The sequence below is a fragment of the Alligator sinensis genome, unplaced genomic scaffold (genome assembly GCF_000455745.1).
Source record: "Alligator sinensis unplaced genomic scaffold, ASM45574v1 scaffold65_2, whole genome shotgun sequence".
NCBI classification, from domain to species: Eukaryota; Metazoa; Chordata; order Crocodylia; family Alligatoridae; genus Alligator; species Alligator sinensis.
The window spans coordinates 1653358-1669222 of NW_005842071.1; the positions used below are offsets into that span (position 1 = coordinate 1653358).

The 15865-nt window shown below is 39.4% G+C and overlaps 1 protein-coding gene across 13 annotated transcripts in view; it reads left to right on the forward strand.

Moving 5' to 3' along the window:
* Positions 1–15865, forward strand: part of ST7 (suppression of tumorigenicity 7) — a 219675-nt gene that overhangs the window by 165961 nt on the left and 37849 nt on the right. For all 13 annotated transcript variants that reach the window (XR_003094031.1, XR_003094032.1, XM_025204175.1 and 10 more), the window contains one exon: positions 4507–4621. Coding sequence is in view for 11 of the 13 variants with exons in the window: in XM_025204175.1 (XP_025059960.1) it covers positions 4507–4621 (115 nt within the window). In the remaining 2 variants the exon portion in view is untranslated. The remainder of the gene's footprint in view (positions 1–4506; positions 4622–15865) is intronic.

Below are 15865 nucleotides of genomic sequence, written 5' to 3' on the forward strand. Positions count from 1 at the left end.
TTCCTGCTTATGCAGGGGGTCGGACTCAATGATCTATTGAGGTCCCTTCCGACCCTAACATCTATGAATCTATGAATCCCCTTAGCTTTGGGAGGATCTGGAATTTCCTGACTAAATCTGATTTTCTTCCTTTTCCACATGTGGAAATATGTTAAATGACAATTAAATGACCAGGATGCAGAATTTTGAATGAAGAATGATTTTCTTCAAAATGTTAATTATTCACTTCTGTTTAATCAGTATTAACACAAACCACTGCTTTACATAGTAAATAGAAATATCTTTCCCCCCACCCCAAACCCTGCTTTTGATTCATTCTTTTGATATGATGTTGTCATTTTATTAGCTTTTAAGTCACAATAGACCCTTGCAAGGCCATACTGGGCCTCAGTTTCTAATAAGAAATGTTCAGACCTCAGTTATGATTATAAAAAGTAAGAAGGGGCAGAAGTGTAACCTGCAACTTTTGCACCCTGAGCAGAGTTGTCTGGAGGGAAGAGAGTCAGTCTTGCCTGCTCCAGAGACTCAAAGACTGATTCAGTGCTGCTGCCACAGCGTCATCTCCCTACCCCTATAAGCTGCTCCTGTAGCGAAGTGTCCCAGCACTCCAGTTACTAGTACCATGGTGCAGACTCTTGGAGGCCGCCAATATGGCACCTCTTGTAAATTGGCACCCAGGGCTGGTGCCCTGCTTCTCCCCCATACTTACACTACTGAGAAGGGCAATTTCCCTACTGCTCCCCATTTTAATTTTATAAGTCACTTATAAGATTTAAATGGCCTGAGTAGGGGCTTTGGAATTGGGCCATAGTGACCCCTCTGTATTGTATAATGGAAGTATTGGTTGTTTCACCACACTGCTGCTTCAGCGAGCATGACTCTTATCATTATCAACTGGACCATGGTTAGAACATATAGCTGTTCTCTTTAGGCACAAATAAAAAGAAGGGCATATATGCTGTATCAGTAAATGAAACTATGTTCCTTCTAGTGTTTACACACACCCAGAATATGATGTCTCTTCTTGTTACATATTTTTAAATAACTAAAAATTAAATTCCCTTGCACTAAAATGGTATTGGTCCTTTACTGGTTTTAAATTAAAATAACATTTAAATTAAAAATAGCAAAAATGTATATAGTATGTAAACATTTCTCTCTTTCTATGATTCTGTAGGTATGAGGTATATCCACCTGCAGTTCTTATAAAGCTGGCTTCTATTTTATAAGCCCCTACTGTAAACATTGCCTCTGGAAAGAAAAAGGAACAAAGAAACTCGGAATTCATTCTGTATATTATGTCTTTTCTATAAGCAATTAAAAATCCCAAAGAAATTATAAAATAGCTCAATAGAATCTGGTCTGATTCCCTGACTAAAAAATCCAATTATCTGACATGTAATCCAAAATTGTTTGGGTTTTTTTGTGATGAACAGTGATTGCATTTAGTAACAAATTTCCCGCACATTTAGATAAATACCAAGCTCCCTGCACCATTTGGATGAATGTGATAGATAAGCAAAGAGGACATGCCTGCTGCAAACTATCAAATGTTCATGCTCTTTGTATCCCTCAGTGTCCTGAAATTGATTTTTTTTCTCTCTTTAAGAGTTTGTTACTGTCTCTGTTATATGCTTTATAAATCCAATGAGCTCTTTCAATATCCCTGTAGATAGCTGTGATTCTGACCAGAAGTTTGTGTTACCAGTTTAGTACAAATATATACCAATAAAATATTGCCATCCTTCTTTTGCGGTACTTTTGTAAGCCTCAAATTGTAGCACAGATAGTGCTGTGGAGAGGGCTAGAATACCACTTCAGATATCACTTCAGTCCATGGCCATGTATAGACATTTAGTTTCTCTTGGGAGAGTCACTGCTCTTCCTGGAGAAATCATAAGTCCACGGATGTTCAGGATTTTTTTCCCAGAGCAAAAATGGCCACTCTAGGAGAAAAATAACCTGGGAACAACTAGGGTTAAATTGTTCCCAGGAGAATTTCTCCTGCAAGAGCAAATGTCTGTGCACATTCCTAGTTAATGGCACAAATTCACTTCGGTTAGTTAATGTTTGGCCCTCTGTAGAAGAATGAATTTCACCCTATGTTTTGAATTACTATTTGTCTACAAGTATCCTCTTTCTGAATGGAGTTGATTCCCTGAACCCATGTTCTTCACTGTGTGATACCCGGCTTACTACCATTTTTGGTCACTCTGGTATATTATTGCTCACAGTTAGATTATAATTTGCTTTTTCTCTCTATTTACTTTAATTATCTTCAAAGATGAATTAATCTTTGCATCTCAAGTAGGGCCAAGGAGGTGATCCTCCCCCTCTACACGACACTGGTCAGGCCACAGCTGGAGTACTGTGTCCAGTTCTGGGCACCCCACTTCAAGAGGGATGTGGATAACATTGAGAGGGTCCAGAGGAGGGCCACCCACAAGATCTGGGGACAGCAGGGCAGACCCTACAATGAGAGGCTACAGGACCTGAACCTGTTCAGCCTCCACAAGAGAAGGCTGAGGGGGGACCTGGTGCCAGTCTATAAACTCACTAGGGGGGACCAGAAGGGTTTGGGGGAGACCTTGTTTCCCCTAGCGCCCCCCGGGATAACAAGGAATAACGGCCACAAGTTGTTGAAGAGTAGGTTTAGATTGGACATCCGTAAGAACTACTTCACAGTCAGGGCGGCTAGGATCTGGAACCAACTTCCAAGGGAAGTGGTGCTGGCTCCTATCCTGGGGGTCTTTAAGAAGAGGCTTTATGCCTACCTAGCTGGGGTCAATTGAGGCCAGTTTTCCTCCTGCCCAGGCAGGGGGTCGGACTTGAAGATCTACAAGGTTCCTTCCGAACCTACTTCTATGATTCTATGATTAATCATCTCTTCCAGTTTTTCCGACATGGTATATGGTTTTGAGTGGTCCCCCCTCCCCCCATTTTTAATTTGAACTTTTAGGTTGAATACACACAATTTCTAATTAACTGTTATTTTGGTCTCATACTATATTCATGTATGATGCATAATGAGCACAGTGAGTGACCTTAGTGAATTATATTGTACATCAGATACCAGGGACTCGTATATAGTGGAAATGCTGTATTTCCTTCCTACACACCTACTGAAAAATCTCTCCAAGAGGTGGGACTTCAGATAACCTCTGATCAGTGCAGAACTAAAGGACAAAGGTAGCTACATGTTATCTTTGCATAACCCAGGCCTGGAGCTGGTAGGGGACCCAGTTTGTCAGCTTACACATTTGAATATCTTCAGAGTTGGCCTAATTCTCATTTGGCCACCTCGTTCTCCCCAAGACATTTCCATCAGTGGGCAATGGAGTTAGAATGCTTCACCCACATATGCTCACCCTGGAAAGAAATGAAACTGGTAGGGAACAGAGTTAATGTAGCCTACCCTGACTTGATGCCAATTTGGGATTCCACTATTCTGGGACAATCATTGGATAGCCATTTAGTTAATCTCTATGCAAGATATGCACTAAAGGAATGAAAGCACAGTGATGGTCAAGATCCCTTAATACCAGGGATACAATACAACCTCTTACAAGTCCTAGATTAGCAGTTTGACAAAAAAAATGAAACTTCTTTAACTAAATTAATTAAATTGATTCTAATTGGTCAATAGAATATAGACATTAAACTGTGCTAAAGTTTCCAAAAGATGTCAGTTGAAAAGGCAGGTGAGAAGAAATGTGAAGCTCAGTTGGCTTGTAGTCAGCAGGAGTTGCACATATATTCAAAAGTAAAATTTGGCTGTAAGTGTCCACTAGCATTCTGAGACTCTCTGGTGTTTCTCAAAGGATCAGTCATAAAACAAATGCACTTCAATGTCTATTTAGCACATACTAAAATAATTCCTGAGCCTCTTAACTACAGATGTTGTCATTCATTTGTCACAGGCTATGGATTCTTTTATAGTATTAAAATAGCATTAAGGCTCCACCTAATCTCTCTCTCTGCTACTGTCTCCTATTTTTTAACCTGGATTGGCCAAAAATATGTTAGCAGCTATTGCTAGCTTCTTACAGAGTTCTATTTGCTATGTATGAATGAAACAGTAATTGAGATACAAAACACAACAGGTGCAAATCTTTTTCATTTTACCATTTTGTGACTTTCCTATATATTTTCTGTTTTTTGCAAAGCCCAACAGAGACATGTTGCATCAGATGATTTGGAAATATGTAAGCTTAACTGAATAGGCTTGTTCAATTTTATCTTTCTCTACAATAAGAAAATATTCCTTAATGTCAAAAAGAGACTGTCAGTGAGGGGAAGTTGTTCAGATAAGCCTCTTTTTGGGCCTGATGGATTAAACTACAGTATATGCAAGTCTTGTTGATGTCAAAGAGGCTTGCCAGACCACACTGACGTCCAATAGAAGTATTTCCAATGGTATCAGTGGATACTTGATGATTAAGGGCAATGAGACTGAATATTTTCAATTAGACATTGTATCTAACTCTTTTTTATTATTGATTTTAGTTAATGAAGGAGTTTCCTCTGCTCAGTATGTTCAACATCCACGAAAACCTGCTAGAAGCTCTGCTGGAATTGCAAGCATATGCAGATGTTCAAGCAGTTTTAGCAAAGTATGATGGTAAGTCCAAATGTATCTATGTATCCTTATACATATTGAAGACAGAAATTATTTCAGAAGAGCATTTTTAAGGTTGCAAAATCAAACACTTTAAAGTAAAAAATACTAAAGTTTAAAGTAACTTGTGTTGTTAATTCAACCCCCTTTTCTATATGCATTATAACTCAGTCTTTAATATGTGATCATGTGCTATTTTCCCCCCACCAAACATGTTCATTGCACAGGACTAACTAGCAACTACTCCATATTTGCTTTTCTCCTCCACATACAATATGGCAACCTCATGCCTCCTTTGCTACATACTGTCCAGAATTATTATTTGAGTTTCTTCCTGGTGCACTTTGCAGTAGTAGATGAGTCCAAAAGAATTTTCTTCACAACACAGCTGTTAAATGAAGGAATGGAACAAGGAGCTGAGGCACCAAAAAGGTCTGAATTTACCATGAGTTTTATTTCCGCAATTTGAGATGCATAGGACCAAATTTTTAAGTTCCTGTTACATTATAAAGCATTTTATGTTAAAGGTATAGCTCCCATTGACTTCAACTTTAGCTGTACACAGTCAGCATTTCAAGCCAGACACTAGGGTCTCAAGCTGAACACGCAGTCGGTGCCCACCTGTAAAAAGTCCACCTAAGTGACTCTGATCACTAAATAGCCACTGGAGGCAGTGATAGAATTCAATTTTCCAGAGCCACGTTTACCTGCCTTTACAAAGAGAGAGCTCACTTTTCCTGTAATACTACACTTTATTCAGGATTCACGTTCCTACTTCTCTAACACGTGAGGCAGAAGTCCTACAGGCTACAGGCAACATTTCTGGAGCAGCTCTGTTTTGTGCACCAAATAAGCCAGGAATTCTTTGGAAGATTCTCTATGTGATCACATAATTAGAGACTGCATCATACTGTATCTGAGGTAGATAAATAAAGGTTAGAATGACAACTGTTTTTTCTAATATGTCCAAGCTTCCTAAAGTGCTTGAATTTACACACTTAATAATGTTCTTTCGTATTGGTTTTTACATGTAATTTCTTATTTTTAAACAAATCAAATAAAAAACCCAAATTGTATCATGTGGCATCCGAATGTACATCAGCGATCAGCCAGGGTGAAGCCTGTAGATCCACAGCACGGAACAGAATAATTGATAACTGTGGACCAGCACTGGAGGGGATGAGAGAGAGACTTTGCCAGTGGTTTTCACAGTATTTGTTGATCACAGAGGGATGAGAAGATTCTGGAATCTTGTTTTCCATTTCAGACTCTGGAGAAGTGTGTTTCAGTTGGCGCCCTTCTATCTTTTTTCTCAAATATTTCTGTCCCAACCTCTAGTCTTCCCCCAGTCGTCCCCGCTGCTAGTTCTTTCTCCTAATTCTGTTCTTGTTGCCTGCTGAGCCCGTCTTCACTCCATCAGTTTCTCAGTCTCATTCCAGTCCAAGTCTCTTTACCCCGACAGTGCTAGTTTCCTGTCTGAGCTTGCTGGCCAGTTCCCAGGTGGCATGCCTGACCAATTTTAGTTCTCCCCTCTTGGCACTTCGTTCAGTCTGTCTCTCCCTTGCCCCATCCACAGTGACTTCCTATCTTAGTCTAAATCCCTGTGCTTTACATCCAACCTCATTCTCCCCTATCCAGCCCCTCATTCAAGTCTTCTTTTTACCTGGATCCTTATCTCAATCTATTTGGCCAGCCAATTTTGGTTCTCCTCCTCGGGTCCTTGTCAGGTATGTTTTCTTGCCCCTATTCTTCCTTCCCTCATTCCTAGCCATCTTTGTTGTCCAGACTCGGCCTCCACCTTCCCTTCAATTCTTTGCCTTGTCCTGGTGTTCCCTCCAGCAAGCTGACTTCCAATTTACTCATTCTCCATCTCTTTCACTGACTGTTACTCTCCTTACCCAACCAGTACCAGCTTTCTCTCCCTTACCCACAGTTCCTCCTCAGAGTCTCTTTCCCACACAGCTCTGTAACAGTGTCTTTCTTAATCCACGCTCTACTTACCATCTCACAAGCCTTCATTGCCGCAATCTGACTGCTTTCTCTCCCTCTTGGCTAGGCTTCTGTTACCTGTGCATTTGAAAAAAATGACTTCCTCTTCTATGCCTATGCTACCTTGGTGCCACTAAGTGGGAGGGAGTGTCACTTAAAATACAAAAAAGGCATGCCCTTATTTTCAGTTCCAGTTCAGTTTCACTCGGTTTCCGATATAAGAACTGTGAGAGTATGACCACGGTCAGTGTCTCTGTGAAGATGGTGTATATACGCTCTGGGCTGTACTGGTAGTCATAAGACACTGAAATATGCACAGTGAGCACAGAATCTTTGAAGAGCTTTGCTGCTAAGGTAAGCTCTGGAAGTCTTTTTAGAGGATGTGCAGCCTGCTTTCAAAGTATTATAACTTGGCAAGTTTGAGAAAATTTGCATTGAGATGGCAATGGGTACATCTTTGACATACAGGCTGCTGCCCTGCCAAATTTCAAGTCCCTGTTTCAGATGTCCAAATAAAAGGCTGTGAGGCAGACACCTAGAATGTATATTTTAGCTGAAACAGCTACAGTTTAGTAAAATTGTAATCAAGTAAAATACGGTTCTATATGGGAAGTATGGTCTTATAATAGACAGTGTGCCTGTATTGTGTATGTGTTTTCAGCTCTTTACTGCCTTCCTGCTTAGATTCCTACCAAAGCCCAGGCAATAATCGGAGTGTCGTACCATTTTTTCAATGCTTTGGTTGTCACATTGTTTCTGGAGAGGTTCTTGTATCAAGTTTGGTTGGAAGCAGCAAAGGAAAGAAAAACACCTACTATAGTGATCCATGCAGTCAAATAGCTTTCTTGTGCTTTCCCCTTTTTCCAGAATGCCCATAACTCAAATATGGAACCTTGCTGGCTTTGGTTTGATGAGTTCAGAGGGAAAAACAAGCATACATTTTGCTCTGCCTTACAAGTGTTAATATCCCTTTTCTGCTGTTCCTCAGCAGGCCTCATACTAAAGACTCATAGCCCTTACTGTATTTATAGCCTTACAGTGCTGCTGTGAGATAAGGAAGTTTGTCAGGCTTCACTGTACAGATTCCTGCAAGGTTAGTCAAGGTATCACATACTTACAGAGAAAGTATGTGATAGAACATGGAACTGAATTGTGATCTTTTGAATATCAGGATAGTACCCTAGTCTACCGTGACACCATTTCTCTTCCTTATTGCCTATTCAGGGTCTGCTCTTAGATAGTTTTGAACAATTCCAGGGTGGTACTCCATGCCCTTGACTCCCACTGAAGTCAGTAGGACTGGGGAGGGTACTCCTTATCTCTCTGAAAGCATGTGGCATATTCCAAATCACGTTGTAAATTCAAGAAAATAATTGATTTTGATGGCATGCATTTAAAATGAAGCTTGTAAAAAAAATGACTTGGACACTTTCTTTTCTCTGTGTGGACCCTTACTATATACATAGACAGACGTGTGTGTGTGTGTGTGTGTGTGTGTGTGTGTGTGTGTGTGTAGCATATGCCCAAGGACTCAATGAACAAAATTTAACTAGTATAAAGCTTACAATTCATAAGTCTCCGAAGACCATTCTTAGGGGAGTCTCAGCTCATTTTAGAACTCATCAGCTTTATGTGTTGTAAGATTTATTGGAACATAAAGCCATGAACTCATTTATACTTCCATATCGGCAGTTTCTGTTGGTCCCACTCCACTACCTTTTTTTTTTCAGTTAAGCCCAAACCTGATTTATTGTATTTTGATAACATATGAACAAATTATTTCCTTGAGCAGTCTGCCCCCACCCTTGGCTGAAAACTTGGATCACATTCTTGAATACCTCAGCCTTTGCAAGCAGACATATTGCTATACCAAAGGCTGTGTGGAGTTTTGTTTATGTTATGTACCTGGCAACCGAGATGATGTCCATAGTAATTATTCATGGAAAAAGTGCCTCATTAGTGGCAAGACATGCACTGTTGCTGAGATGCATCATTATGGTTTCAGAGTTCAGCACTTGCCAACAGAGTGCAGATGACCTAAACACTATCGAATTCTAAAAGGATTTTTGGCTCTAACTTGACACACACCTCTGTTATTTACAGCAGAAATGGTTATGGCTGCTGAAGGAACTACTATTCAGAAGGAATAAGATGTTAGGATTCATAGTAAATAAAAGCCTCTATGCTCTTCTTGCTTTATTTTTAAACTAATTGTTTTCCATTGGAGCAGTTTGGCTGAAATGGTGCCAAAAGCAAGTGATTTATTAACCTCAGTAGACTGCCAGTAGCTCTCAGTTTGTTATTGACTGGTAATGTGGGCAGTGTGTAGAAACTGAGATCTCTGAAAGTCAGACTTGCAAAGGATGGATGCCCTTTTAGTTCATCACAGTGTTGCAGACTTTTTCCTTTTTTTTATTTTTAAGGAACAATATTTTCCATATTAGAATCACTGAGAATGTGAGCCTTTGGTTTTTAAAGGAGCTTCTTCATAAATACCCTTTGCCTGTTTCCCACTGACTTATGTCACTGCAAATCAGGAGTAATTCCACTGAAGTCAGTGCATATGCATAAGTATAAAATCCAAGTTACTATGAGAATTCAGTATGTAGAATTTATAGGGAAAAACACACTTCTAAATATTTTATGTTCTTATTTTATCTAATCTACAGCACTTTTATTCTTGTATAACTCTGATTACTTCAGTGGAGTCCTGATTTACATTGGTACAAAAACATCTTTAAAGAATAGAATCTTGGTCATCTGCATAGAAGACTGCAGAAAGAATGAGAATTAATTGCATTCTAGTTTGGACTTAACCCTGTAGTCCTGTTTTTTTCTTACTTGGATGAACCTCCCATTAAAGTCACTGAAAGCAAGGTCTTGCTGATGTTGGTCCTTTATGCTAGTGAATCTCTATACTTATAACTGCATAGGGGCACACTCTTCTTTTTCCTTTTATTTCTTTCTGCCCTTATGGTTGCTAGACCAGTGCAGTAGCATTCCTAAAATGCCATGCATATTGATTTTGAAGGTATTCTACCAGCAGAAGCTTTGAGGGTAGATAAACCATGTAACAGGAAGTCCCCGGTTATACTGGCTTTGCTCCACAAGGAACCAAATTTGGTTTTCCTCCTATTTCTTTGCACGGTTTCATTTCTTTAGCTCTGTCCAGTTCCCCAAATGCTCAAGGTTTTCTGCCGGATTAGCCCAGTGTATGTAGGTACAGCTGTTGTCTCCTGATGCAAGAAGGGATTTTTTTGTATTCCTAAACTCTGTTGAGCTGAAAGTGCAATGAATTAAAATACAGAGAAAGTAACTGTTACCTCATACATTCTACTGTTGGATCCTTTTTTGTTTCCTTATTATTAGAGGCCTGAAAAGTGGTTTCTTAACCCTATCTGTGTCAAGCACAGGCCTGCTGGGCCTTCTGTCTGAGGTACAAACCAGCTAATTCTTCAGGGTCAGGAGTAGCAGCATCAGCATCAGGATAATGAAGCAAAACTGTCTCCATTTAATTCTCTTCTTGGGCTCCATCATTTAAAAATTGGTTTCTTCCCTTCATTTGAATATTGCTTGTTATGCCAATTAAGTCTTTGTGTGAGTTTGCCTGTCTGTTCTAAACATCTGGTCCTTTTTTTGTTGCTTATGATTCCTATGGCCTACTTCTGTTTCTCCCTATGCACAAGGAGTTTTCAGGATTAAATCACAGAAAAATGCACAGAGACCTAAAATATGGCTGTACAGATTTCCTCATTATCTACATCTAAGGGGTCGTCATTCATTTCCTTTAGAAATGACTAAGACTGAATAAAATCTAAAGAGTTGAGTATGTGATCAAACCTTCTTATTAATCCCAGAAATTGAAACAAGGCTTTTAGGATAAACAACTCATGAAACTCACAAAAACGGCAAATCCAAGCAACACTGGATTTTGTGTGACAATAAATTACTGCAGAATTATTGCAGTTGTAACCAGGCTCTACATTCATTCTCAAAGTTATACTATAACATCCTCCTCTTGTGTTGAAATTTGTTCCATGGCTTATCAGGACAAGGAACCCCTTCTCATTTTGCCTGTCTGAACTGTCCATTTTGTTTAAATGTAGGTTTCTCACACTCGTGTGGCTGGAGAACTCACTTTATCACAGAACTAAACACAGTTAAGAGAAGAAAAAACAGGACTGCTGCATGTTGAGTGTAAATAGTGAAAATAACTTCTGAGGTCGCCTTATCCAGAAGATCATTCCCTGCTGTATATTTTCTCCTGCTTTTGTCCCATCTAATTTAAAATGATTGCATTGATGACGACTCATCGCTTGTGACAGGAGATTATAACATTATAATAGAGCTCCCTGACAAGATTTTTCTCTTGATAATTCAATCTATTTTTCCCTTCTTATCCTGTTACCCTTGGTTTTTTAACCTGACGGATCAGCTGAAATAATTTTTCATTTTGCTTGATGACTACATCTCCCCACTGTCATTACTAATTCAGACTGTTCATATTTTCTGTAGTTCTTTTTAAGTCAGTCCTACTACTACTTTTACTCCCGTGAAGAGCCATACTTGGCATATTTGTGTGTGTTTGTTTGTGTATGTATATATGTGTGTGTGTGTGTATTTGTATACATTTATGGTTATATAATAGTATTTATACATAAAATAATATGTATTTTATGGTTAATGGTTTTTCTATTACTGGCTAAAAGGAGGCTAAGACTGAAGACACAATCATTTGCCTCATGCTCACATGAGATATCCATTTTGTAATGAATATCTCCAGTCCCCTTCATGAGAAGTGGATAAATCAGTTTGGACCGGTCCCTGTTTGGAGATCTCTGGGCAGGAACTGTCAAACAAAAGACCTTTAAAATGAAAAATAACCTGGGGCTTGAGATAAAGACACCCTGGGGGTAAAGGTCTGCTTCACATTGGCCAGAAAAGGCTAAATATACAAGTGCAGCTTATCGCTGTACTGTAACACCAGCCTGAATCATCCTTCATCACCTTTTCTCTTCATTTCTTCAGTTTGTTGAAGTAGTTTAAATTTTATACTAAGGTATCTATATATAAATCTAACACCCCGGTTAGATTTTTCTTTCCAGTGCTGTATAGATAGGAGCTAACACCTGTCTTGACTGATAGAGGTTTCCTCAACCTTAGGCTCCAGGTCAGCAACATGCTTATTCACATGTGCAAGTTCCCTTGATGTTGGTAAGACTACTAACATAATTGGAGTTAAATGCATAGATAAATTCTTTGTCAACATGTTTTGGTCAAAAGCAGAATAACTTCTTATTAATGATTGATAAACAAAATCCCTGCAAAGTGACTGCTCTTAAAACACCCATCTTTCACCAGAGCATTGTCCAGTTTTAGGGATTCAGCTTGGACAGAGATGATTCTGTATGTTCTTCTCCATATCTTACATCTCAGTTTGATTGCTATCTAGTGGGAACAATAGATCATGTGTTTAGATAGTACCTGGCATACTGGATGTGTGAACATAATGTGAATAAATATAATGATGGATGCAATGCTCTGTTGGCTCTTTATTGCCATGAGTTAAATATCAAAAGTCAAAAATATCTTGAGAATTAAACCATGATTAAGAAATCACTTTCTCGGCCCGCCCTTCATGTAAGTGGGGTGCTATATACTACATCAGATTAGTCCAAGGAAAATGGTCATAAATTCAGCACAGATCATTTATGTCCCACCAAGAGATATGAGCAGTAATGAAAGAAGAGAGCCTTTTTTGGATGTTGTGAGGCAAAAATACCCTAATGTTTTGACAACCAGGCAGCGGTTGCATATTTCAGCACACTGTGGGAGCTCCAATAGCTATCATAAGAGGGTGGGAAACAATGTATATAGAGGTGCTTTGCCAGATGGCTATATAAGCTGGAATCACTAATTTATGAAAACCTTAACTTTGATTCCTGATAAATAACTTATCTCTTAGAATTAGTTTAGACTTGATTCCCAAGTACATGCTAAACTTGAGTGGTGACCAAATACAATTTTACTATGGTTCTGTCTGAAATATGAAGAACCAATTCAGGAAATAAAGCCTAAGCTGAATAAGGTAAGAATTCTAAAGTTTGACCTCAGTCTGAATCAGGACTTAATAATACCAGATGCTGTGTACTGCTCTAGGTAGGCATAAAAAAACAAAGGCAAGTGAAGGGATCATGTGCCTATAAAGAGCAGCCACTTCCAAGGCAACCCAAGCATGGGTATGCATGTTATACTTCCCTTTGGGGAGGCGACTAATGAGTAATATTCATAGAAGAACAGTCAAAGAGCCCCTGGACATAATATTCAGATATTTGCTTTTTGGAACATAGGTTTGGTAGAGACCTCCAACGTCCTATCCCTGCTATTGCAGACAGCCATCTCATATCATCCTTTTATAAAGTGATGAAGATCTGTTCCTAAAGTTATTTCATTTTTTGCCCCCCTCTCCTCCCCACATTGCTGCTATTGGAGGCCTGTTCCAATGGTTAGAAATTTTCTTCCAATTTACAGCCTAGATTTAATTCTAATCAATCTTTATGTGCTTGTCTTTGTGGTGTTATTGTCTTTAAGTTAATAGTTTACCTCTCAGATGTATTATTCATAGACAGAAATCATATCCCGGTTCAGCCTTCATTTTGTTAAACAAACATGCCAAGCTCTTAGCTTGCTCTTGGTAAATATGCTGTCCATTCCCTTGATCTTTCTCATAGCATCTGTCTGAACCTGTGCCAGTTCATCTTTCCTGAACATAGGATCACAGGAATCATACAAAAGTAGATCTGGACAGGACCTTACCAAATCGTCTAGTCCAGCCCTCTGCTCAAGGCGGAATCATCCCTGACTACACCTTCCTAGCTAAGTGTCTATCCAACCTGCTCTTGAAATTTTCCACAGTTTCTCTAGGTGGCCTGTTCCAGTGTTTGACCATCCTCATAGTCAGAACATTTCTCCTAATCTCCAGTCTAAATGTCCTCTGTTGATGCTTGAGGCTATTGCTGTGACTCCTGCCCCCTATGTAACGAAGAAAAGCTTGTATCCTCTCTTTAATTGCTCTTCAGGTATTTGAAGACTGTTATCAAATCCCCCTCTCAGTCTTCTGTTTTCCAAACTAAATGACCCTAATCATTTTTATTGCTCTGCGCAGACTCTTGTTGGTTCTTTGTAGAGTGTGGGGCCCAATACTGAACACAGTACTCCTGTTCATACAGCCCAGAATGCTATTGGCTTTTTTTTTTCCAAGAAGAGCAAATGACAATGCTGTTGTCTCATATTTAGCATCTGGTTTACTGTAACCCCCAGGTTCTTCTCTGCAGTACTGAGATCTTTCATCTTTTTTGAATGTGGATGACCAGAATTATATCCAGTATTCCAGATCAGGCTGTATCAGGTCCTTGTCCTTCAATAGTTTCTTCTCTCTGCTAGGATTGCACTTCTCATTTTCACAAGCTGTCAGTATGATGCAGCTACACTCATCCTGTTATCAAGTCATACATGCAGGCCTTTCTCCTCAATCATTTCTAATAATTAACTCCCAGCTCAGATACTTTTGTAATTAGTCTCTATGCTTACTTTTGAACACTTAATTTCATTCCATTTCTATTATTCCTGTCCTCAAGGTCATCCATATATGTATCATATCTTGATCTTTTTCTGTATTTATGGTGCCTTTAACAGTAGTCCACTGTATTGATGCACATTACAACTTAGGTTCTGTAGCAGAATACCACCAGACTACAATCTAGTATGAAAGCTTGCTGAAACCATTATCTTTTTGGGATTTTGTGTTGAGTGGTTTAATGGTTCTAGCATCACAAGTTAAGCATTTATTACTGACATCTTTATGTGTATGCTGAAGTTCTGGCCTCTTGCTTCCTGTTGTATCCCTACTCTTTCTCTTTTAGTGGATGAAAGTGAGAAGTCACCTTTTCTCATGAAAAATATTTTTGTGTTGAAGCCCCACTCTAAAGGCTCTCCTTCCCTTCTGTTTCTCAGTCTCATTTAAATGGCTAAGTAGATTGAAATAAGAAGATAAATTCTTGTTGCATCAGTCAAGGAACTCTGGGAGGGTGTAGCTGGCACAAGCCAGGGAAAGGAAAAAAAAAACCCTATCTCCTCCAACTCCTAACTTAACCCTTTCCTTATGGGAAGAAGAATTCTGCCTGGATTTCAAACAAGTGAGTAAGAGTTATCCTGTCCTAGTTTATTGATATCAGATGCTTTAAGGACCTCATCCTATACTTATTGAATTCAACAGCACACCTCTCACTGATTCTCACGAGCAGAACAAGAAGCAGTAGTCTGACAACAAGGAGCAATGATCTCAAATCGCAGCAAGGGAAATTTAGGTTCGATATTAGGAAGAACTTTCTCACTAGGAGGGCAGTAAAGCACTGGAACAGGTTATGCAGAGATGTTGTGGAATCTCCATCCTTGGAGGTTTTTAAGACCTGCCTTGGGTGGGATGATATAGTTGGGGATGATCCTGCTTTGAGCAGGAAGTTAGACTAGATCAACTCGTGGGTCGCAACCCAAAAGCGCATTGCAAGAATATATGGAAGGGTCACAAACAAACTTTAAAAATGGCTCAAACAACTTTTAAAATGGATTCTCCTGTAAAGGAGAAAATCATGGGAAACTGTGGCTTTTCCCTTGCATGCTGGCAGAGTTCCAGCCTGCAAGGGGCAGATTGGGGCCCCCCATTCCCCCTTCCTCCCCCCCCAGGAGTCAGGGTTGGGAGTGAGGGCCACCAGCAGGGCCAGAGGGCTGTTTTCTACTTAAACTGTTTACTGGGTTGGGACTGGCCACTGATGTTTACAAATGGGTCCTGGTACAAAGAGGTTGAGAACCACTGGACTAGATGACCTCCTGAGAGCTCTTTGGAGTCTAATTTTTTATGATTCTGTGACTTAACAATGCAGGATTATGTTCAGCTGGATAGATGCTCCTGAGTTTAGGGTGGATTTTTAGTAGAAATTCCCCATGTTATAATGCTGGATTGATGGCTGTAAGATCTCAAAGGAACTCCTTTTAGATGAAAAAAAATTGTAATATTGCACATACTACTTCACAAACTCACACCAGCCTGTGAACAGCTCCTAACTACAACTTTTCATTTTTCCTTTGTTTACAAGAAAGACGTGCTGCTTTTCACTCCTTTTTTTTATTTAACAAGTAGAATTTTCATTGAAAAATTAAAACCAGTTTGATCTGAAAAAGCTCACTTTCATTTGTGATGTA